This window comes from Erpetoichthys calabaricus, chromosome 13, assembly GCF_900747795.2.
Source record: "Erpetoichthys calabaricus chromosome 13, fErpCal1.3, whole genome shotgun sequence".
NCBI classification, from domain to species: Eukaryota; Metazoa; Chordata; class Cladistia; order Polypteriformes; family Polypteridae; genus Erpetoichthys; species Erpetoichthys calabaricus.
The window spans coordinates 4,354,200-4,380,238 of record NC_041406.2 but is presented as its reverse complement, the minus strand read 5'-3'; the positions used below and the strand labels follow the sequence as shown (position 1 = coordinate 4,380,238).

Here is a 26,039-nt window from a genome sequence, read left to right as displayed (position 1 = left end):
GGGAGGTGAACCATAAATCCCTCACACATCCTACACCTGCCAGGAATTGAAGCCACCTGAGGTGACAAATTTATTTCACAGAAGGCCTTTACTTGTTATTATGCCATAATAAAAACACTACTCAAGTAACGCACAAGGAAGCAAATTCAGTGAACCCAAAATCCGAAAATTTTCCAGTCGGTTGCCCAAGCAATTAGGCCATCAGGCACTTGTTAAAATGGCTAAATGAAATAAAGCAGCCCAGTCTGTTAGGAAGATTGACATCCTCGGGAGGAACACACACACACAGAGAGCGTCACCACAAGTCGGCTCAATGACAGTTCCAACTGACTCCATCTTCATTTCTCAGTTTACTCAGCCAGTAGGATTCCCTGACAGCCATCGGCAAACAGAAAAGCAATCTCAGCGGCTCCTGGGTCAGGATTGAGGAGCTCTAAATCACCTGGTGTATCATTTAGTAAATCTGATGGCTTTAGGGATTAAAAAAAGTTTATATATAAAGTGATGCCTCGTACTCGGTTCATTTCAGGAGGCCGCTGAACTTGAAATCGTTCAAAGTCCAGATCAGTTTTCCCCATTAGAAATAATGAAAATTGAATGAAGCCATTCCCAGACCCTAAACTGTAACCATTTCGATAAACTTAAAACAGCGTACACACCCAATGTAAGGTAAAAATAACAATTAAATGCCCTAAATAATACACTAAACCATGAAATCAAAAATAATAAATAATAATAATAATAATAAAAAAATGAAAATTAACCCTTTCAGCCCTGGATTTTCTGGTTTATGGGGAAAATGATTTTCTGAGATATTCTAACTTTTGGGTGTCTAGGAAGCTCAAAAATAAAAAAACAAAAAAAATGATCACTATCGTTATAATACAATAGCTGCCAAATACTTCAATACTACTTGTTTCACTTCCGTGTTTTGCACACTGTATGCCAGTCTCTCCAGTCTGCGCTAATAGTAGCACACGCCCGGTGCCAACGGCTGCAAACGTACCTGTGCTTTACAGAAACGGCTGCATATACAGGTGCATCTCAATAAAAAGAGAATTCCACCCATCAATCCATTTTCCAACACGCTGTATCCGAACACAGGGTCACGGGGGTCCGCCGGAGCCAATCCCAGCCAACACAGGGCACAAGGCAGGAACCAATCCCGGGCAGGGTGCCAACCCACACACAAACACACCAAGCACACACTAGGGCCAATTTAGGATCGCCAATCCACCTAACCTGCATGTCTTTGGACTGTGGGAGGAAACCCACGCAGACACGGGGAGAACATGCAAACTCCATGCAGGGAGGACCCGGGAAGCGAACCCAGACGGGTCTCCTAACTGCAAGGCAGCAGCACTACCACTGCGCCACCGTGCCGCCCAAAAGAGAATTTATTTCACTAATTCAATTTAAAAAGTGAAACTCATATATTATATACATTTATTACACACAGAGTGATATATTTCAAGCGTTTATTTCTTTTCATTTTGCTGATTATGGCTTATAGCTAATGAAAACCCAAAATTTAGTATGTCAGGTAATTATAATATTACAGAAGACCAATAAAAAAAATGATATTTAATACAGAAATGTTGGCCTGAAATTTGGTACACACATACAACGTGACCTCTACTGTCCGCTTTCGGGGTGATGATTTTTATTCCTCTTTTTATTTCATTTTATTGTATAATCAACTCTCGGCAGCGGCCATGCGGCTCATGCTTACGGGCGCCATTCTCATCCCTACCACCTTCGTCGTCACTTCCCCTACCTCATATCTTAAATCACTCTTGAGGCAGATTGAACACTTAAATTGCAACGCAAACAACTGACTTAATCAGTTTTAACGTGGAAAGATGCCAATGAAAGAAGAGAAGCAGCGGGCCGCTAGAGTGGAGAAAAGAAGAGCTGCTCTGGAAGCGGCAAGCACGTCAACCTCTAAGCAAACGAATGATAAACATACAGAGAAAGAGGATGAAAACTAGGAATGCTCAAGTCAAGTGTATTCACTGCACGTTATCTTGCAGTGTGCCGTTACTGGTAATATATAGAAACATTTTAAAGTCCTTTCCTTTTACAGATCCCAGAGTACAGTGGGAAAAAAGATCTCTTACTCAACATTTCATAAAAAGGAGTGGAAGGCAGCCATGCACAGAATTCACTCGAGCTCCACCTGCACAAAGCATACAATTATTCAACTCAAAATCTTTTATCGAGCACATGTGTCTCATTTAAAATTGTCCAAGATGTTTCCAGGGTGAAACTCAACCTGTGAACGTTGCAATCGAGCTCCCACCTCACTGGGCCACGTTTTGGGCGTCTACTAAATTAACAACAATCTGGACAAAAATCTTTACCTGCCTATCAGACAGTCTTGGTGTCCCAATAACCTCCTAACCCATTAATGGCTGTGTTTGGTGGGCTCACAGAGGGGCTTAAAGTGGAGAAGGACAAAACAAACTGTAATCACCGTTACTTCACTATTAGCATGTAGACTTATCCACCTCAACCAGAAGAACCCTAACCCACCTCTTTTAAGTCAGTGGTAGTGATGGGAAAATGAAGCCTCATGAAGCTTTGAGGCTTTCTTTCTAATCGTGCCAAAAACGATTTGAAGCTTTGAAGCCTCAGCCCCAGTATGAACAGCGATATCTGGTGGTTAACTGAGGTCAAGGTGAGCTCTCAAGAGTGCAAGTGAAGCAGCACTCACTGTTTCAGTCTCATGTCACCAGTAAAAGGTCAGAAGAGTCTGTGTTCATTTTATTCTGCTGAGGTCCTTGTCCATTTATACTATTTAACTTTTGAACGCCGTTTTCCGCTGTTAGTCACCATCTGTCACCAAAGCTCTCCGAATCTCTCTGTCCTCACAACCCAAAATTGTTGAATAAGAATGATGACTTTTATATAGGCTACCCTGTTAATTCAGCACCAAAGCTGTCAAACCAACGAAACGCCGTCAAACCGATAAACAGTGCTGTGAAGCACTGATGATGTTCAAAGCTTCAAACGTCACGGGTCACGTGACAGAGGCGTTTTGACACAAGCTCCGACACAGTGATTTTACTGAATCAGCCCGCGATCTAGGAGTTATCTTTGACTCTAGTAGGTCATTTAAAACGCACATTTCAAAGTTGTGTAAATCAGGTTTATTCCATATTATAAATGTTTGGAAATTAAGGCACTTTCTAAATAAACAGGATTCTGAGAAATTAATTCATGCATTTATCTCTAGTAGGATTGGCTACTGCAATGCAGTGTTCACTGGATGTTCAAACTGTTCTTTATACAACCTCCAGTTAATTCAAAATGCTGCTGCAAGAATTATTACAAGAACAAAAAAATACGAACACATAACCCCAGTCCTCAAGTCCTTACACTGGCTCCCGGTTAAGTTTAGGGCAGATTTCAAAATCCTCCTTTTATCATATAAAGCCTTAAATGGCCGAGGTCCAGCTTACTTATCTGAACTTATGACTTACAAACCAGAATGCACATTAAGATCTCAAGATGCCGGTCTGCTTATGATTCCAAGAATTAATAAAATAACAGTGGGAGGTCAAGATTTTAGTTACAGGACCCCTAAACTGTGGACTGGTCTGCCTGCTACTATAAGAGATGCCCCTTCAGTCTCAGCTTTCAAATCCTCACAAGTTCAGTTTAGCACACCGACTAGAGCTGCTGATTAACTGTGCAGACTGCATCTCTGTTGTTAGTCATTAGCACTAAAACATTTGTTACTAACCCTCACCTATTCTGCTTCTTTTCTTGGTACTCAAATGTGGCACTTGGTGCCACGGTCCACCTGCCAAGTTGTTTTGCCTGCCTAAGGTAAAGTCATCTCTGATGGAGGTTCATGGGAATCATCAGGTAGAGGGGTCCTGTCATCGGATTGGCTGGCCCAGCGCTGACTCAGCTGTGGAATGGCCAATAGGGGGAGGAAGTTTGACGACAGATGTCTCCAGGTCTCTGAACAAATCCAAATCCTATTATGTGATATCATCTGCTGTTGAATTCTGCTCTGTACTTGTAATATTTTTATTGCGCTATTATATTGTATAAAGGATGACTTGTGTTCTGTTCTGTGTATTGTATTGTATTGACCCCCTTCTTTTTGACACCCACTGCATGCCCAACCTACCTGGAAAGGGGTCTCTCTTTGAACTGCCTTTCCCGAGGTTTCTTCCATTTTTTTTCCCCTACAAGGGTTTTTTCCTTGTCTTCTTAGAGAGTCAAGGCTGGGGGGCTGTGAAGAGGCAGGACCAGTTAAAGCCCATTGCGGTACTTCTTGTGTGATTTTGGGCTAGACAGAAATAAATTGCAGTGCATCCAGAAAGTATTCACAGCGCATCACTTTTTCCACATTTTGTGATGTTACAGCCTTATACCAAAATGGATTAAATTCATTTTTTTCCACAGAATTCTACACACAACACCCCATAATGACAACGTGAAAAAAGTTTACTTGAAGTTATTGCAAATTTATTAAAAATAAAAAAACTGAGAAATCCCATGTCCATAAATATTCACAGCCTTTGCTCAATACTTTGTCGATGCACCTTTGGCAGCAATTCCAGCCTCAAGTCTTTTTGAATATGATGCCACAAGCTTGGCACACCTATCCTTGGCCAGTTTCGCCCATTCCTCTTTGCAGCACCTCTCAAGATCCATCAGGTTGGATGGGAAGCGTCGCTGCACAGCCATTTTAAGATCTCTCCAGAGATGTTCAATCAGATTCAAGTCTGGGCTCTGGCTGGGCCACTCGAGGACATTCACAGAGTTGTCCTGAAGCCACTCCTTTGATATCTTGGCTGTGTGCTTAGGGTCGTTGTCCTGCTGAAAGATGAACCGTCGCCCCAGTCTGAGGTCAGGAGCGCTCTGGAGCAGGTTTTCATCCAGGATGTCTCTGTACATTGATGCAGTCATCTTTCCCTTTATCCTGACTAGTCTCCCAGTTCCCCACAGCATGATGCTGCCACCACCATGCTTCGCTGTAGGGATAGTATTGGCCTGGTGATGAGCGGTGCCTGGTTTCCTCCAAAGGTGACGCCTGGCATTCACGCCAAAGAGTTCAATTTTTGTCTCATCAGGCCAGAGAATTTTCTTTCTCATGGTCTGAGAGTCCTTCAGGTGCCTTTTGGCAAACTCCAGGCGGGCTGCCATGTGCCTTTTACTAAAGAGTGGCTTCCGTCTGGCCACTTTACCATACAGGCCTGATTGGTGGATTGCTGCAGAGATGGTTGTCCTTCTGGAAGGTTCTCCTCTCTCCACAGAGGACCTCTGGAGCTCTGACAGAGTGACCATCGGGTTCTTGGTCACCTCCCTGACTAAGGCCCTTCTCCCCCGATCGCTCAGTTTAGATGGCCGGCCAGCTCTAGGAAGAGTCCTGGTGGTTTCGAACTTCTTCCACTTATGGATGATGGAGGCCACTGTGCTCATTGGGACCTTCAAAGCAGCAGAAATTTTTCTGTAACCTTCCCCAGATTTGTGCCTCGAGACAATCCTGTCTCGGAGGTCTACAGACAATTCCTTTGACTTCATGCTTGGTTTGTGCTCTGACATGAACTGTCAACTGTGGGACCTTCTATAGACAGGTGTGTGCCTTTCCAAATCATGTCCAGTCAACTGAATTGACCACAGGTGGACTCCAATGAAGCTGCAGAAACATCTCAAGGATGATCAGGGGAAACAGGAGGCACCTGAGCTCAATTTGGAGCTTCACGGCAAAGGCTGTGAATACTTATGGACATGTGCTTTCTCAGTTTTTTTATTTTTAATAAATTTGCAAAAACCTCAAGTAAACTTTTTTCATGTTGTCATTATGGGGTGTTGTGTGTAGAATTCTCAGGAAAAAATGAATTTAATCCATTTTGGAATAAGGCTGTAACAGAACAAAATGTGGAAAAAGTGATGAAGCGCTGGATGCACTGTATGTTGTATCTGACTTGCTATGCTTCAGATTGGCTGACACAAGCTTCTACATTTTGGTATCATTTTCCCATCTCTAGTCAGTGGGTAACTAATGTTATCTACCCTTTGAAATTGGAAGAAATCAAATTCTCACTTAGAGGATCTGTGCAGGATCTCATCAATAACATTTTAGAATACGCATTTATGTTGGGGAGAAAGACTCTTTTCTCTTTTTTACTACTCTCAGAAGTTTTCCTTGGGCTGTTGGCCTTCCTCTCTTTCTCATGGGTAAGGGTTTGAATGCAATTGTTCTGTTAAGTTTGACTCAAAAAGCAAAAGAGTCAAAAACAAAGGCCAACAAACTTAGCACAAGGACCAAGATGGCACAAAATGGACATGAATAACAAGAGTGAGGAGTAGTTAATGACTTGGCAAGGTGCTGAGGCCAATAAACTGCTTAAAGGACTCTTCTAGTCACACGTGAAGGGTCTGACGTGAAAGGAAAGGGAACCAAGGAAGAACTGCAGAAAATGCAAAACATGCCTTGTTCCCCTTCCAGCTTACAGTATTTTGTGCCACAGAGCAAGATAGATAGATATAATAGGTGGACATCACTCTTAAAAGATGTCCCAGGTTGAAGAGTTCACCATTAAGGGTTTTTTTTTCTTCCAAGTAGTGAAACATTTCATTTACATGTTAAAGTTAAATGAAGTTCAATAGTACACTAACTTTAATGTTTTTACATTTTTTAAAGGAGACTGGTCTTCTCTTTATATATGCTTATTATATGCAGTGCCATGGTGATCCACTTGTTAACACTGTTGCCCCACACCTCTGCAGACTTGGGTCCCATTGGCAGCTTGGCCAGTGTCTACCTGAGGTTTGCGTCCCCCATGTCTGTGTTCTAATGTTTGTGATGAGCCATCTGTTGGAATGAAAAATGCAATGCACTGTATTAATATAAGCATTGCAAATTATTGAATTACTGAACACACTGAGGTCTACAGGTTTGATAACTGAAATTTCAGGCTTAGGTGGCACAGCTAGTTTTTAATATTTAACATGGCAGACTGTGTTCTGGTGGTCCTCAAGCTCTGAGTAGTGGGAAAAGTGCTATGTTTCTTATTCTGTAACATGTGCAGATTAAGTTCATTGACATCTCTAAATTATCTCTGTGCCTTTCCCAAATTAGACCTCCAAGCTCCTCCTGCTAGTGCTGCTAGGACAGGCTCTGGCTCCACATGATCGTTAACGGATAATTAGATATCTGGGTATCTGTGATCTGAAGCCAAATTCTCCAAATCAGAGATTACAGCAAAAGCTACAGATACTGTACTACATATAACTGATCAGTAGTTGCAATTAAATAAACAAAAAAAAAATTCTGTTAATGTTCAAACAGCTCTGTATCATAACCACATGAAAAATGTAAAAAGCTTCATTTGAACAGGCCACCTGAACACAGTAAGAATTCTGAAGTCAGAAAGCCTAAAATGTGTCCGTACTACAGAGCAAGACTGCCACCAAGAGGCATATCACTGAACTGCAAAGAGAAAAGATTCAAACAAATGAGCAAAAGTCTCAAGTGTGAAGGGCCGGCACCACCTGCTGTTCCAAATCATAACTCAGCCCAACCCTTTGGCTCTCTGCTTCATTAATTACATTATTTTTTTTCAAAAATCAAATTTGGAAGAGGAGGATCCTTTTCCTGATTAACTTGACCTAATTTTGCTTTTTACAGATTATTTTTATTAAGAGCTCAAGCACAAGAATGGCCTTTCACTACACAGGGTGTAAGACTGCAGGTTTGAGTCCCGATGATCCTCGGGGAGTCACCTCACCTGGTGGGGTCCACTGTAGAGTGTGCCGGTGCTTCTTAAACTAGGGGTCAGTCGTGTGTTTGTGATACGATGAACTGGAGCAGAGATGTCCGACCCTGGAGGGCTACTGTGGCTGCAGCTGTTCTTGCCTGCCACTTTCTTCATCTTTGACCCAATTCTGCTGTTGATTGAATTGTTTTACCTTCATTTTCTTTGCCTTTTTTTAAGACTCAGGCCTCTGAAATGTTTCTTTCTTTAATTAGAAGCTCAAAATAAAGGAGATACAAAAGCCATAGATAGATGGATAGGATAGATAGGATAGATAGATATAGGAGTAAAATATGGCCGGAAGCCCAACCCAGCCAGGATGCCCAGGATATGGAAGAATAGTGGAAGGCAGCTTCTTTAGGGCACGGCCTCCTCCAGGAAGCTAGATGGTAGCTCCCTGGGATTACAGCGGTGCCCCAGACTCCCGCAGGGCAATATTGGATGTGAAGTTTATTAATCTCAGCCCTGTTGGGTGCCATGGGTACCGCCAGGGGTTGCTGTGAAAGACTTATATGAGAGAAGGTTTTCGCCTAACCCGGAAATGCTGGCAGGTCACATGGGCGGAAGAGCAGAAGTACTTCCAGGTTGGCCAATATAAAAGTAGCCACCTCAAACCCAGTCGGAGAGCCAGAGTCGGGTGGAAGGTGGACAAAGCTTGCTGGGATGAGTGAAGGAGGAAAGAGACGGAAAGAATAATTTGTGTGCCTAATTACTTGTGGCTGTCCTGTAACCGCCGCATTCACAATGAACCGCAAAGGACTGCAGGTTCTCATCGGCATTTAAAGGGCTGAGGGCAGACCTTTATGGCCCCACCCACAAGACAAATGAATTTAAAAAAAAAAAAAAAAAAAAAAAAAAAAAACATTAAAGACATTTGAGCCTCAGCTGGAGGGGGAGTCCTTGGTAAAATTGGCCGAGTCTGTTCAAGAGTGAATCCTGTGATATTCTGCCCACTCTTCAGTATATGGTTATTATTTTTGTAACCCATTCAAGTATTTGTGAAGCAATGGAATGGTGCTATATAAATAAAATACATTACTATTATTTACTCTTCATTGTATTGTTCCGAGATTTAGCCTATAGACAATGCCATTTTGAGGCCATCAGTAACAGATGAGGGTATGCAGTGGATGGAGGGATGGCAGCAAAAACTGCAGAAACATCATCTGAGATTAGGAGGGATACAGAGCAGCGTTTCTCAGCCACTGGGGCAGGTTGTTGTCTGGATGTACAGTTTCAGGTAGCAAGCTGCCGTGACACGACCCTCAGCCATTGTAATCGCACTCTTTGCACCAAGAGGACCTAAGGCTCTTCTAATTTATCGAAGACAACCTGCTCAGCTCCAGTTAAAACTTGGTCCTGAGGCCATAAAAGCTGAGAAACACCGATACAGAGGAACAGAGGGAAGGCCTATGCAATACCAAAATCTTTGAATTCTACTTGATGACCATCACAGCACAGTCTGCCATGTCAAATATTAAAAAAACAGCTGTGCTCCCCTTCCAAGACGGGTTGAAATTGAAATAAGACCTCAGCATATTCAGCACTAATGTCTGCAGTGCACCATCTATCAGGAGGTATTTTGTAATAGATGTAGCAACAAAATGCATTTCATTTTGCATTCCAACAGATGGAGCATCACAAACGTTAGACTATTTGGTATAGGATTCGTAAAAGAAGGACTAACAGAAACAGAGCAACAAGACAGACACCCAGAAAAAGAGATATTTATCCTTTTATTATGGTGGAAAAGAGCTCTGATCTGATCCCTCAGCTGTTGATTTGCTGTGACATCTTCCCCACCCTCCTATTGTAATCATTCTCATTCCACCAAGGGGACCAAAGTCTCTTCTATTATCACACTCCCCACCCCAAAGGTAAAAATGGGACCTGAGGCCCTAAAAGTTGAGACACGCTAATATAGAGAGAGAATGAAGGGGTGTGCAACGTCAAAGCTTGGAATTAGTAATAATGATTCTTTTCATTTATATACAGTAGCGCATTTCTCACTACTTAGAGCTTGAGGACCATGAGATCACAGTCTGCCAAGTTAAATATTAAAAACTAACTGTGCCACCTGAACGAAGACAGACTGAAATTTGAGTAATCAAGCCTGTAGACCTCAGTGCATTCAGCATTACGGTCTGCAATATACCATCTACTGGAATGTAATTTGCAATGCATGTATTAATACAGTGCATTGTGTTTCATTCCAGCAGATGGCTCATCACAAACATTAGCACTTCTTTTATGAATCCCATACCAAATTCTGGTAATGCATGTAGTAATGCAATGCCTCCCATTTGTCATTCCAACAGATGGCTCATCACAAACATTAGCACTGCTTTTACGAATCTCATACCAATTTATTGTACTGAATGTTGTAATACAATGAATTGCACCTTTCATTCCAAAAGATGTCGCATCTCAAATATTAGCAATGCTTTCATGAATCTCATACCAATTTTTTCTAATGCACGTATTAATACAAGGCCTCATTTTTTTCATTCCAGCTGATGGCACATCACAAACATTAGCACTGCTTTTACAAATCTCATACAAAACTTTTCTAATCCACAGTAATACAATGTATCACATTTGGCATTCCAACAGATGGCGCATCAAACATTAGTGATGCTTTTACAAATTTCATGCCAAATTGTTTTAATGCATGTAGTAATACAATACATTGCCTTTTCATTCCAACAGACGGCACATCACACTCATTAGCACTGCTTTTACAAATCTCATACAAAACTTTTCTAATCCACAGTAATACAATGTATCACATTTGTCATTCCAACAGATGGTGCATCAAACATTACAAAAGCTTTTACAAATCTCATGCCAAATTGTTTTAATGCATGTAGTAATACAATACATTGCCTTTTCATTCCAACAGACGGCTCATCACACTCATTAGAAATGTTTTTACAAATCTCATACAAAACTTTTCTAATCCACAGTAATACAATGTATCACATTTGTCATTCCAACAGATGGTGCATCAAACATTACAAAAGCTTTTACAAATCTCATGCCAAATTGTTTTAATGCATGTAGTAATGCAATACATTGCATTTTTCATTCCAACAGTCGGCTCATCACAATCATTAGCACTGCTTTTACAAATCTCATACAAAACTTTTCTAATCCACAGTAATACAATGCATTGCATTTGTCATTCCAACAGATGGTGCATCAAACGTTAGCAATGCTTTTACAAATCTCATACCAAATTGTTTTAATGCATGTAGTAATACATTGCAATTTGTATTTCAACAGATGGCACATTACAAACATTAGCACTGCTCCTATGAATCTCATGCCCATTCCATTCCATCCCATAGAAACCAGACTCTTGCCCTTTTATTAAAGTGGAAAAGAGATCTGATCCTTCAACTATCTGTTTTGAAACAGTGAAAGTAAAACATTCAATAATATTACGCTGGCACCTAGCTGTTTTCACAACATTGGGTATTTTCAGTTCTTAAGGTAAAACTAGCAAAAATTTAAAAAAAATAAATAGATAAAAATTTTAAAAAGGTATGTTTAATTTTTAATCAGTTTAAAGACTCCAGACACTTTTGTCCAGCTATAATAAAATTGACGTGCCATTCAGCAGACACGCTGCCAGCTCAGTCATTTCATTGTCAACCTCCCTTTCCCAGCCATGTGATTTATTGACGACAACATTCCTCTTAGTCATTTAAAGTGTCAAGAAAGATTTTAATTTTACAAAAGGATTTCGCACTACTGTGTGAAGTAACAAGTAAGTTGTTGCCAAACAAAATCCCAACACCCGAGAAGTAAGCCAAAGCGTTTTTCACTCATGACGCATATCCAAGGTCGGTCCCCAAGGCTTTTCAAATAAAAGGTTTGGTTGATTAGCAAATTTCAAAGTCAAAGCTTTTGAATTAAATGATTTATTTGAAGCGCAAAGAAAGCCAGCAGCTCATTTTAATTCGCATCAGACGCCATGTGCAGCCTGTGATTTGGACCCGATGAGTTGCAGCGTGCGTCTGTAGTCCTCAGTCACAGTTACAGCTAACTGCTGTGAACTCAGGAGTGACAATAAACCTCCAAAGCATGTTGTCCCAAACATTTCTAATAATGCCCACTAGAGGGAGATAAACCATCAAACCCTGGCTAGTAACTGAAAGCAATGAATCTCGATAAAATAGAAAGGTTTATTATTATAAAAATTCACAGTAAGTACATGAAGCACACAAGCCAAAAAGGAGCTGCCAGCAAGGACAGTACGAGGTGAACAAGTCCTGATATACGGTCCAATGGCAAAGTCAAATAACAGAGCAAATTCCTAAAAATATCAAATGAATCCCAAAAGAACAGAAATAAATTAAGCAACATTCATCAAACACCCAAGTAAATTCAACATGAAACAGCAGGAACTGTGGGAGACCCTCCAGATTTATAAAGCAGGGGGCAGTGATTAGCAGGAGGTCCTCCACCATCGCGGGCGAAATACCATCAAACACACGGAACACAACAAAAGTAACTGACGGACAAAACCAAATCTAAACAATGATGCACATCAACATAAATCAAAGAATCTACAAATGAGCCAAAGAGACCTGAAACGTGCACTTGAACCCCAGCTTAAGACGTGACACAATCATACCATCACATATAAAGAGACAGAAACTCGGTAAGAAATCATCTGATAAATCTGATTTACACCCTGCGCATGAATGAACGGCAGCTATGAAAGTCGCCCGATGTCTTTGTGACGATGCACACAGTCCCCGCCAACGTGGCGTCAGAGTTTACCGATTATGCATAAATTATCTCCTTCATATGCTTCACCATCTCGAAAAAAATCGATAAAGTCGTTGCAGGTTACTGCTGAAGAAACATGTTGATCGTCGAAATCCGCTAAAAATGTTTCCCACAGCAAATTTGCCGACTTTGCTATTGTCCTTGTTTGCCAAATTTTTCCCTGAAAATTTGCTGTGTGGTCAACTTAAATTGATCCCCCCCCCCCCAGTGCCCCATAGCACTTTATGAGGGCAGAGTGACATCACAGAGCTGTAGTAGCCAGTGTTGGACGGGGAGGTCACTGCCTGATCTGTGCTGCCTGTCCAGTGTTTGCATGGCGTGTTCACTGTAAGCACAGTCCACCTCACACTTTACAGGAACGGGAGGCGAGTTGGAGTAAAGATTCAACTGCTAGGTACAGTAATGAGGGAGACAAAGGGCGAGAATTTGGGAGAGGATTTAGTGTTGGATGGCATCCGAGCGTTGGACATCTGTAACCTGGATGGTTAGTTTAGGAGATAATCAGTCCGAAGAGCATGCACTGGTACTCTCATCTACCAATACTTAGGTGAAATTTGTCTTAAAATCACTCTAGGACAGGGGTGGGCAAAGTCATTCCTGGAGGGCCGCAGTGGCTGCAGGTTTTTGTTCCAACCCAATTGCTTAATAAGAAGCACTAATTGCTCTAGAAACACTTCTGCTTCATTTTAGTTGTCTCCCTCATTAAGATTTTGAACCCTTATTGCTTATTTAAGTCTTAAACAGCTGCATTCTCGATTTTTAATTGCTCCTTATTAGCAATAAGATGCAAATGACAAAAGAAACCAGCAGTTATCCATTTTGCTTGTTACCCTTTACGCCTGTGTGTATTTATCGTGCACTATTTATTTTAATTAAATACTTGGAAGGAAAGAGAAGAGAAAAAAGTGAAGGACTGAGAATTACTCATCTGTTTTACACTTCAAAGTATTTGGATGATATCCTTAGAATGGAAAAAAAAATCTAGGATATGAGAATGACTTGACGTAGCAGAGTTAAAGCACCAACAAGCCATGAAATGTAATTATTGGCAAGGATTGTTGTCTAATTAAGCAACTGGGTTGGAACGAAAAACCCGCGGCCACTGCGGCCCTCCAGGAATGACTTTGCCCACCCCTGCTCTAGGATACTATCCATACAAAAATACACAATTATATATTTCCTCTTCCACAAAATATCCATTATATAGTGCCATACATATTCAAAAATATTATTAAAACTATATTTAAAAACCTATTCACTTCTGAAATAAAAAAAAAATTTCCACGCGCAGGGGTTCAAATAGACTGCCCCCTACTGGTCATGTACAAAAGTTGCAAATACGTAGTTGATTTGAGGTATAACTTAGCTAATTATTGAAACTATAAATCAGCACTAAAACTTGAATATAAACATTTATTTATAAAGGCACCTAGGGGCTACAAAATATTTAAAATTAGAGTTAGGAAAACTAATAGCCCTAAGCGTAAATTACCCTAATTCTATATAATTAAAACCAGATTATCCTAAAGGAAAAGTGCAATAAAAATGTTTTCTTCCTGCTGCTTTTATATTTAAGTTTTATTGCTGATTTATAGTTTCAATAATTATTCCATTTGAGGTATAATTTATTTGCAATTTTTATACAAGACCAGGGTCGGGCGAGGGGCAGTCTATTTGAACCCCTGCTCATTTTTTTTTTTTTTTAATTTCAGAAGTGAATAGGCTTTTTTAAATACATTATATTTTTGAATATGTATGACTCTATATAATGAATATTTTGTGGAAGAGGAAATCTATAATTGTATATTTTTGTATGGATAGCATCCTAGAGTGATTTTAAGACAAATTTCACCTAAGTATTAGTAGATGAGAGTACCAGTGCATGCTCTTCGGAGTGATTATCTCCTAAACTAACCATCCAGGTTAAAGGTGTCCAATGCTTAGATGCCATTTAGGTTTAAGAATAGGCTTGGGGTTACTAATGTTACATTTAGGATACACGGAGGGGTAGGATATCTAAAATTTCATCCTATCTAAACACATATCTAATTAAACGTATTCTGATTCCACAGTCTAATGGTACTAATATTTTTTATCCCTGTGCGGTTCCAATTTTCCACTTGACATGTAAGCCATATCTGCCCCTTTTTCATTTAGTTGCTCTATACAGTGATCCAATTTAGAAGTATATCCATAAGGAATCTGTAGCAGATAATAAAAAGCAGATGGAAAAGATTGATCTAATGATCTTGTAAACTCTACAGTGGGCGACGTAATGGGTCATTTTAACGATTATATCCCTCAAACCCACCGAGATACAAACCTTATCAATTTGTGGTTGAGGTGGCAATTTTTTTTTTTTTAAATTGCATAAGCTCAAATAATGGGAGTTTAAATCAATTATCTCAAGCTGGACCCCATCTCCATCATAGGAATTATAGAGATGGTAATCTCCAATAAAAAGTACTGGTTCAGTAAACCAATATACCATTGTTCAGTTTTCCCCACACTTATTAAGAAGATGGTTAGGTTCAGTGAGGTAACTGGGATTTGCTGTCTGTTAGTCTTGCAGGGCCAGATGTGATTCTCAAACAAGAATATACGTTGTCATACATGTGGGCAATGGGGGCAGCTTGAAGGCTCAGATGATGATCATTTCTCACCAGAACACAAGATGGCGCTGTTAACTAATACAGTGGAACCTCAGGTTATGAACGTCTCGGACCACGTACAAATCGGGTTACGACCAAAAAGTCTGCCAAACTTTTGCATCGGTTCACGACCACACACTTGGGTGACGAACAAGCCAGTTTCCCTTCCGGTTCATACACGCCGGTGATTTCTGCACGTGTTCAGTCTCTCCCTGTTCAGTACATTGTTCTCGGTCAGACGTGCATTGCGCAGAGGGACTCTCCCTCAAAACTGTAATCTCCTCTCCACCCAGTTCCTCCTCGCTTCCTTCATGCCAGAATTCGACTCATGCAAGGTTAGTTTTTGTATAAATTACGGATTTTTCAAATGTTTATTTATTCCCCTGTGCTTAAAACTCATTAAAAACAAGTGTTTACAACAAGCGGTTTGTAAGGCTGTAGCTTGAACTCTTGCAATGTTACTTTTCTCTGTTCAAGGTTTTCTCAGTGTTATTCAATGTTTTTACATTTAGTTTATTATTACGCTGTGCATTCTATGGTATAATTAACTATTTTTGTGCTTAAAAATCTTTAAAAAAAAAAATATTTACATACAGTTCGTACGGTCCGGAACGGATTAATTGCATTTACATACAATCCGATGGGGGAAATTTCTTTGGGTCCCGAGGCTCCACTGTACCTTTTCTCTCTCTCGATCTCCCTCTGCAGACCAGAAGATTGACCGCTTTAACATCCTTGATGTCACTTCTGGTGACCACCTGCTTGGACACGCCCCTTTGTGCCAGGAGTTCTCATTTCTGGAAGCTCCACCATTTTGGAGGTCACAGAAATGTTAGCGATTGGCAAAAATGGATATAATGAGGATTGTGAGGGATGGCCGGCTGAATATTCTGGTCCACACCTCCAGGCCGCTAGATGTAGTCCTCCCAGCAGCATGTAAGGTCCCCAAATTCCAGCAGGGCATTATGGACGATGTAGTTTTTATAAACAACCCCGCTGGATACCATGGGGGCCACTAGGAGCCGCTGTAGGGAGGCTTACAGAGTGCTACGTAGCCCTATAACCCGGAAGTGCGTCATAATCACATGACCAGAAGGAACAACGTGCTTTCGGGTTGAAGAAAAGGACTTTTAATCTGACCCGGAAGTGATAAGGAATCACATGGACTGTAGGATTGGAACCACTTCAGGGTCAGGAAATATAAAAGGACTGTGGGAAGGCCCAGACGCTGAGCTGAGCTGGGTGGAAGGGTGGCAACGCGTCTGGGAGTGGAGGATTGGTTATCGTTTATTGATTTATGAGATTTGTGGAGAGGTGGTACTTTGTGCACATTTATTATTATAATAAATTTATAATAAATTCATATTTGGACTTTTACCAGGTGTCTGACGTCTGGTCTGAGGGTTCAAGGGGTTACGGAGACCTTAAAACTGTCACAGGATGATATTAGAAATAAACTTGATCCATTAGGCTTAAAAATCAAGACGGAGGTAAAGAATTTAGGGATCATTATCGACTCTGACCTGAATTTTAAATCACATATTAAATCGGATTACTAGGACAGCATTTTTTCACTTAAGAAATATAACAAAAGTTAGACCTCTTATAACATTGCAAGATGCTGAGAAATGAGTTCAGGCTTTTGTCTTTAACACTAGAATTACCAGAGCCTACGAAAAAACTCGTAAATCCGTCCCACCTTAAATCGCGTCTTAAATCAATGGATTGATTCACTTTTCATTCTCGCAGTCGCATTCAGAATCAATCCATACAACCCCATCTGACACAGCGGTTTTCACATAAATAAAAGTGCACTTTTATTCAAGACTATAATCGAAGAATAAAGAAAGCAAGTTACAGTTGGTGGTTGATACGACAGCTTGCGTGGTGCAATGCTAAGAACTGCTGATTTCAAGTGACGGTGAGATAGTATGCATCGTGGTACACTGCAGACCTATAGCGTGTCTTTATGTCAGATGTGGTTGTATGGATTGATTCTGAATGCGACTGCGAGAATGAAAAGTGAATTAAAAAAAGCTAACCTTTACCAGTATCATAAGTTACACCGGCTGTTACAGACTGAAATCAAATTTATGTTGTTATTCTAAAATTGTAAGAATAAGAGCAGTTCACTTCTCGAAGTCCAGCCGTGCGGGATCGAACTCGCCACCCTCTGATCCCCAGTCAGGAGCCGATACCATTACGCCACCACAGCGGTTGTAGTAAGAGTGTCAATGTGGCATGCTAACGCGGCTTTTTTTTTTTTTGTGCAGTTATATTTTTGAATAAAAGCGCACGTGTTCTCTTATTTGTACCTTTTGTGAAAGTGTTTCTTTGATATATGGACTTCAGGCTTCATACGTTATATAGTTTATGCCTACATTTTGTCATTTACTATTAGAATATGAAAAACATTTCTGTTTTAAAAATGTGTTTGCACAGACTACTATATAAACGGAACACACATGAAATGCGTGTATTCCAAATAACGCTATATTATTTCCGCTCTAAAACTCCACTTCAATCTCAGATAATCAAATCAAGGCAAGGCATGAGCTAGGAAAAGTTCGTTCTAAGTCTGTGGGGGGATGGAATAGCTGGCTGCTAGTAGCTTGTGTTTATCAGCACATTTAGATGACAAAGGACTCTGGCGGAGATGTGCAAACGGATTTAAGACGCGATTTAAGGTGGGACGGATTTACAAGTTTTTTCGTAGGCTCTGGTAATTCTAGTGTTAATCGACTAGATTACTGTAACACACTCCTCTCAGGACCACCCAAAAAAGACATCAATCGACTGCAATGAATGCAGAATGGAGCTGACAGAATCTTAACAAGGAAAAGAAACTCCGAGCACATCACCCCAGTCTTAGCGTCATTACACTGGTTACCTGTGCCGTTTAGAATTGACTTTAAAATACTGCTGATGGTTTATAAAGCCTTAAATAATCTGCTTCATCTTATATATCAGAAGGCCTGTCACCTTACACTCCAAATTGTAATCTTAGATCTTCAAATGAGGATCCGTTTAGAATTCCAAGAGCTAAACTTAAAAAGAAGTGGTGAGGCGGGTGGCCTTCTGCTATTAAGCGCCTTAAATCTGGAATACGAGTTTACTGATAGAACGTTGCCAGGCTAATATGGTGGAGCACTTAAACTGCTAAAAACTCATTAATGTAACATGGCTTTCTCGTAGCTTCATTTTAGTGTAACCCTGATATTCTGTATATGCACTGAATGATCATTTCTTTCATGACTTCACAATCCATACTAACCCCTACTTTCTCTGCTGTTCTGTTTCCAGTATTCTGTGGTGGTGATCTGCGCCCCCCACCACCTGATCAGGGTACCGTGCAGTCTCTACATTGATGGATTGAAGGCCAGAAGTCCACATGACCAGCATCATCAAAATCTTCCACGTGAAGCCTGAAAACCACGAGGACTGATTGAGATCATTAATGTTAGGGGGGCTGGGTGGTCTCGTGGCCTTGGAACCCCTGGAGATTTTTTTTTTTCTCCAGCCATCTGGAGTTTTTTTTTTTTTGTTTGTTTTTTTCTGTCCCCCCCGGCCATCGGACCTCACTTTTATTATATGTTAATTAGTGTTGCCTAATTTTTATATTTTTTTCTTTCTTTACCCCATGAAGTACTTTCAGCTACATCATTTTATGAAATCGTGTTATTTAAGAAAATGTTGTTGTTATTATCTGTGTCAATAATGACATTTTATTTTTCTTCTTTTAACACGTTTATAACCAGTGTTTCATTTACATTATGCGGGGTTTGCCTACAGGTACCCCAAATCTTTCATTGGCTGTGCCTTCCCTTACAGCGTCTGGAGTCAACCTGTTAAAAAGGTTTGTAGTGACAAGCTGGAAAACCTCCAATCACAGGGCTTCTTCTTAAAAACACCCGCCCCTAATTCCTCCAGTCCATGCATTTTAAACCACCGCTGGGGTTCCAGGGAAAGAGCAGAAGGCACTGAATAACAGACTTGGCACTGAGAGACAGTAAAAAGCTAAAACTGCTGTCACCCGATCTGGAGCTCAGTAGCACATGGGAGCTGAAGCCTCATAATTATTTTGCACGATGTGATGAGCGCAGCGACAGCGGAGACAAACGCACACTTAGACCACCGCAGATACGTGGCTATACAAGTAAATGCATTATTAAGTGCTGCTGTCTGCTACGACATCTTTCTGTCATTCTGACTGCTACCGTACATCACTATATGGCACAACAACAGCAAGTAGAGTTCAGATAAGCATTGTGGGCTACGAAAAGATGATGTGTTAAAGTGCCACAGCTGTATTCTGGCACGTCCGGTTTGCATTTCCAATTAGACACCATTGCTAACTTCCTTTAGTCAGTCCAGCAGTCAGGTGAATGCACAAAGAGGGGGGCTCGGTGCAGCATTGTCAGCGCTTTACTGGCTGAATTCCATACTCAATGATTCATTCGGGTCATCCTGCTTACCAAAAGTGGCCAACTAGGCACTTGGCATTCCACGTCAACAAGCTGGGCATCTTACCAAATTTAAAGTTTGAAAATATGTGAAGATCGTTTCGGCCCCAACGTCTCATCATTTGCTTTACCAGAACTACATTGCCAAGCAAAGGGAAACTTCAGAGGGAACCCGGTTACAAGTTGGTTCGATTAGTCTTCCGCCTCTATACCCAGATCAGATGACCGATGTGGATCTCCACCAGAGTTTCCTCTGGCTTTGCCCATCCCAGGCCTAGTTCACCATCAACAGCAGCAAATAAATAGAGCGTAGACAAGCATTGTGGTCTACGGATATACAATGTGTTATAACGCAATGGCGATTTTGTCACGGCACGTTAGCATTTCTAATTAGACAGGGATGTTCAGTTTTAATTACTCCTTTAGACGTGCAGACAGACGGTGGATGCTGGGCAGTCTCGTCCGAGCTTTGCTGGTGTCGTTAGATTTGTTGATTCGAGGGTTTACAGCACCGGGATCTGCCTCTCCTGGGGTTTTTCGTTATCCACTCTCTTAACTGCAGTCCTTTTGACAGAGTGTGCAGTTTTCAGTTCATACATTCATGAATGGAGCTGCCAATTCAAGCGTACAGACTCCTACACTGTCATAACGCGTAACAGACAGACAACGTATCATTCACGTTCACCACTCATCCACCGATGCCATTGAATGCCAATGTATGATCTGTTGCTACAGAATGGTTACGTTATCAGGTTATGTTCATTTTTAAAGCAAGCAATGTCCTCTCCATATAAGCGACACATTTTAACAGGACTCTTTTTAGGAGACTTTTCAACTGTAGTCAGTTCATCGGAATCAGAAGCTTGCCGTCCATCAGACCAGGGTAACGTGATCACCGCCTATAGTTCACAAGGCGTTGGATTGGTTTAGACATGTGACACTCAATGAAACGTCTAATTCTTAGGTTCCCAACCTTTTCTGGGTCAGAGCCCACTTTTTCAAAGAGTGATTCGATAGTGCCCACCTTGGGTGAACTGTACTATACTATATATTGAAAAACAAGGACAGATTTTTTAAATTATTTTATTAGAAGATATTAACAATATTGGTGTATGGCTCAAAGTATGATTAAAAAATTATTATTAAAAAAATGAATTTAATATTATTAGTGAGAGGGCTGAGCTGGGTGGGATGAGACTAATATTTCGATGTTTTTGTCATCAGCAATCTTAAAATTGCCACAATCCACTATTGACAATCTGTTTCTTTTCTTTGTTAATAGATCGTTGACCATACTAAATCCTCATTCGGCTAAATATGTTGATGGGAGACTTGCAGATCGTCTAATTCGTGTTGCCATCAGGGAAAAGTAGTGTTTCTTCCCAATGAAGAGGCCTGTCCGCGAGAATTAAAAGATTTGTTGTTTGGTGAAACTGAAATCCACACACGTGAGCGGCAGAAACGCAAAGTGGTGGGCGCATAGCACAGGCTGGGGGGTTGGCGAGTGAAGCGAGCAGGGGGCAAAGCCCCCTAGTTTTTATTAAGTAGGTCCACGTAAGTTTTCCTTTGAATGTGATCCATTTCATTTTAGGTTGACACTTGCTCTGAAGGAATTCCGAAACAATCTTGTATTGATAAAAATCTTCACGTATTTATAGTAACGTTCAATGAACCCACATGGATTCGGTCCTCTGCACGTGTGTTAATCTCATCAGGACTTGCATGATCTGAGAATGCGTGACTTGTGCAAACTTGTACCAATACCTACTATTTAATACGGATAGGTCTTTCTTAAGGGCAGCACGGTGGTGCAGGGGTAGCGGTGCTGCCTTGCAGTAAGGAGACCCGGGTTCACTTCCCAGGTCCTCCCTGTGTAGAGTTTGCATGTTCTCCCCGTGTCTGTGTAGATTTCCTCCCACAGTCCAAAGACATGCAGGTTAGGTTTGTCCTAGTGTGTGCCCTGCGGTGGGCTGGCACCCTGCCCAGGGTTTGTTCCTGCCTTGCGCCCCGTGTTGGCTGGGAATGCCTACAGCAGACTCCCGTGACCCTGTGTTAAGATATAGAGGGTTGGAAAATGACTGACTGACTGGGTCTTTCTTAATGAACATTTAGAATAATTGGTTGAAACATGCATTTGATGATTTTTAGCATTAAATCAAACTTTTCAGCGCGTTCTTGCAAGTATTGCCCAAGGGGGTGGCGGCTGGTCCTCAACGCCCCCTGGACAAGAAATGCCCCCTTAGATTTCTTCAGCGCCCACTGGTGGGCGGTATGGCTCCCATTGGGAACCTTGGGTCTAATCCATTTTTAAGCAAAATTCACTCAAAATTATACACCTGGCGTCAGCGAGACTCGTGGTCTGTTGGTTTGGTTGTTACTTTGTATTCTCCTTTTAATCATCCCTCCTTTGTATTATATTAGTGCCGAGGGGCAGCGTGTGACATGTTGATCAACACAAGCAAATTCACTGTACTCTGTAAACGGGACAATGATGACTTAGGGTTAAAACCCTAACCCCAACAATAATAACCTTCATTTCAACAATCTGTGAAATGTTCTGAGCCAACACAGAGCAAGCAGCGCTATATTATAACAATAATAATAATAACCTGAAACAAACATTTCAAAGCATAACAAGAAATGAATCAAATGACAATACAACAGCAATCACCCCACAAACACACAGCCAATTGAGGTCACAGTCTAAAGAGACGGTCGCCCATAAAGGAGGAGACACTTACTCTTCTTCACCCGTTCTTGCTTTCTCATCTCGGACCAGGTAGACCATCCCAAAGCTCCCACTGCCGAGTTTTTTCTGGATTTTGTACCGCTTTGCTATCAGGTTTCCCGTCCATACAGTAGGCGACGGCCGCTCTCTGCAGACGTCCTTGGCTTGCAGGCGTTCACGAAATTTCGGCATCCTGTTGTACAATCAGATGAAAGACTTTATTTTCACTTTTTGCTCTTCAGGAGAACGGCACTGTGCTCTGGGAATAAGAAAACGGCACACTGGTAAATTAAACAAACATCCATCCATCCATTTTCCAACCCGCTATATCCTAACTACAGGGTCACGGGGGTCTGCTGGAGCCAATCCCAGCCAGCACAAGGCGCAAGGCAGGAAACAAACCCCAGACAGGGCGCCAGCCCACCGCAGAGCACACACACCAAGTACACACTAGGGATGATTTAGGACCGCCAATGCACCTAACCTGCATGTGTTTGGACTGTGGGAGGAAACCCAAGAAGACACGGGAAGAACATGCAAACTCCACGCAGGGAGGACCCGGGAAGCAATATTACAAATCTAAACTTCCACAACCACACAAAATCCACAGCATTCAGAAAAAAGAAGAATCAGTTTACTCAAAGTTTTGAGCTTTCTAGTTTCCAACTGTACAAAAGGTGCCAATAACCATTTTGTCTTTACAACACCAATGAACATTTAATAAAAACCTGAAATCCATGCGCTGTAATAAATCTGCCAGTCATTAAACCGTTAGAAAATCTTGTGAGGATCAAATAGCAGTACACACTCTGCATCAGTAAAGTAACAACAACCAAGAGCGAACAGGTTGTATCATTTGATTATATGAATTGAAAAGAATTCAATGTTTAAGGAAGTTGCGCCACATTGTCTGGTAGAGAAGTAAAGTTCGCTTTTGTGGTGTAGCAGTCTGCCCTTCATGTGTGCCAGCTTATCAAATACAACCCACCATAAAGCAGCCTCCATAACCTTAAAAACCCTTCAGCATGTGGGGAAAGACACAGTAAGTCGGCTAACTTTGTTGAAGTTTTCTTCCCCTACTGTGCAAAGCAATGCAGTTCACCAGGAACAATATGGTAAAAGGGGGCATTTACTTATGCAACTATCATAACTTCGGTGTTACCGAAACAGCGCTTTACCGTTTTAGATTTTACAGTCGTTTACCTCCGCTATTTAACAGTTTTACATTGTAAAATTAACTGCCATTTTTTTTTTCAGTGGAGCGCTTCAAACCCTGAGGTCGTGGGTTCAAATCCCACCACTTACACCTGTGCGACCCTGACTTCACCTTCTTCTGCTCTGACTGGATAAAAACAATAGAAATGAATCAGGCTGCGTCACTAATGTTGCAAGTCTCGTTGCGTCATAAGTAATAAAGAATACTAATACAATAATAGTAATAATTCATTACATTTATATAATACAATGCAACAAACTGGGCAGTTCTTGATGCAGAACGGTCATACTGTACGCACATAATGGGGTCTCTAAAAGTTGTTTATTTCAAGTTAAATCAATTAATGCGAGCGTCATGGTGAAAATGTGCGTGTTCGTAGTATAAAAAAAAAATGTGTTCATTCTGAGTAAGATTAACACCAAATGTGCGAATCATGAGAAGAGATTACGCTTCTGTTTTCAAGAAAATAATCGGAGGAGTTGTTTGTTTCACCGTTTATTAATTGTGTTAAGAGGTTGATGTCAATACAACTACAAACAGCCACATAAAAGCAGCAAACGTCATCAGTTTAAGTTAACTTAAAATGTGATAGATTTTAAGTAAATGTTTCCATTACTTAGTTTTTATTTTGTTTTACTGCTGATATTTAAAGCAAGACCTGAAGGAGCTCCATTTTTTACAGGGACAGTTCAGACCGATGAGCGGTCGCCATCCTGGGCTCCTGGTCGCTTGTCACGTTTCTAATTTGTTATTTCGCAGTTTCAGGTGTCACAACAAGCGGCAGATTAGAAACGTGACGCTTCGGGAGGCCTGTTAATTACCAGAGCTGGCGTTACCGTAAATCTCATAGCAAAACGATAGGAAATATTGACTTTTTTTAAGATATAAAGTTTTGGAATTATTTTTGCAAAATCAGAACTTTTAGAGGGTGTGTTTATATTAGGTTGATAATTAGAATGGGGATGCTGCTCCTTTCTGATTCACCTAAAACGACTCCCGCATCATACAAAATCAACTGAAACACCAACTTATTAATAAGACAGAGAAGCAGGGTGAGTCGCGCCGTGCTGGTTCAAAAAGTGTCACTCCTGCACCTTTCACTTAAGTGCGTTTTAATGCTTTATTTCTGTTTATGCAAAAACAATCATCCCAAACGTGATCTAGTAAATTACCATCAAGACATTCACGAAAACAATAAATCAGAAAAAGCATGGTCACCGTAAAATACCGTCACCCGTGGGCTGCAGCCTACGGCACGTGCGCAGCTGGGAACTTCGCAGATCCAGAGCGCACTTGCAGAAGTCCGCATTCCGTAAGAAAAGGCGAAACGTGCGGTCGCTTCATTACCTGACTCGCTTTCTTGAAACATTCGGGGTTTCAGAACTCGGCAAGTTACACGCACAAGCCGTTAGTCCATTGTTTCATTGTGACGTCGCTGCTCGCATTTCATGATTTCTAGCTTCACTGTTTACACTTGTGTTACCATGGAAACGGGGCGGGTGGGCCACCGCGCTTAACGAGTCGTCTTATTAACGAATTATATGGAGCGGATGCACTTCCATATAAGGGGGTGTGGGCGTGCCCTGGCGGGTTTTCAGTAGAGAAAGCGCATTTGCTGCGGACTACTCGCTACAACAGACGAGCACGTGAGACGAAGGGACGTCCCAGGAGGCGAAGGCTGCAACCTTATGGGGACCGTTTTGGAGTAAAAATAGAAATGACTCGAGGGTGTGTGAAGATGAGCAGAATGAAGTGAGCTGCTTTTTAGAAGCTATTTTATTCGCTGCTGCTGCCAGATTCTCATTCCCGCAGCTTATGTATGCCAGTTATGCATTCTTTATTTACAGCATGACATAATTTTCTACAAGTTAAACACTCACTGAGCAGATTATGAGTAACGCCTGTACACCTGCTTAGTAATGCGGTTTAATCAGCCAGTCACGTGGGAGCAGCGCAACGCGTACATTCCTGCTGATTCAGGTCAGGAGCTTCAGTTCATGTTCACATCAAACACTAGAATGTGATCTCGATGATTTCCACTGTGGCATGAGTGTTGGTGCCAGATGGGCTGCTCCGAGTATTCCTCTGACTGTTGCTCTCTTGGGATTTTTGGACACAACAGTCTTTAGATTTTATTCAGAATGATTTGAAAAAGAAAACACGCAGTGAGCGACAGTTCTGTGGACAATTAAGGAGACAGGGCAGAGGAGAACGGCCAGACTGATGGAAAGTAACCATCGGATGACCACTCTTGTACAACTGTGGTGAGCAGAAAGCATCTCAGAATGCACAACACATCAAACCTTGAGGCAAATGGGCCGCAACAGCAGAAGACCATGTCAGGTTCCATTCCTGCCAACCAAGAACAGAAAGCTGAGGCTGCGGTGGGCACAGGCTCAC

At 41.4% G+C, this 26,039-nt stretch overlaps 1 protein-coding gene across 1 annotated transcript in view; it reads right to left on the bottom strand.

Annotated features, from left to right (window-relative positions):
• The window catches only part of nek11 (NIMA-related kinase 11), a 311,548-nt gene extending 286,463 nt beyond the window's left edge, over positions 1-25,085 (bottom strand). Inside the window, exons 1-2 of the mRNA XM_028817897.2 lie at positions 24,987-25,085; positions 22,437-22,682 (exon numbers count right to left, since the gene is read on the bottom strand). Coding sequence (XP_028673730.1) covers positions 22,437-22,615 — 179 coding nt within the window. The 5' untranslated portion in view covers positions 22,616-22,682; positions 24,987-25,085. The remainder of the gene's footprint in view (positions 1-22,436; positions 22,683-24,986) is intronic.
• Positions 25,086-26,039: the final 954 nt, after the last annotated feature.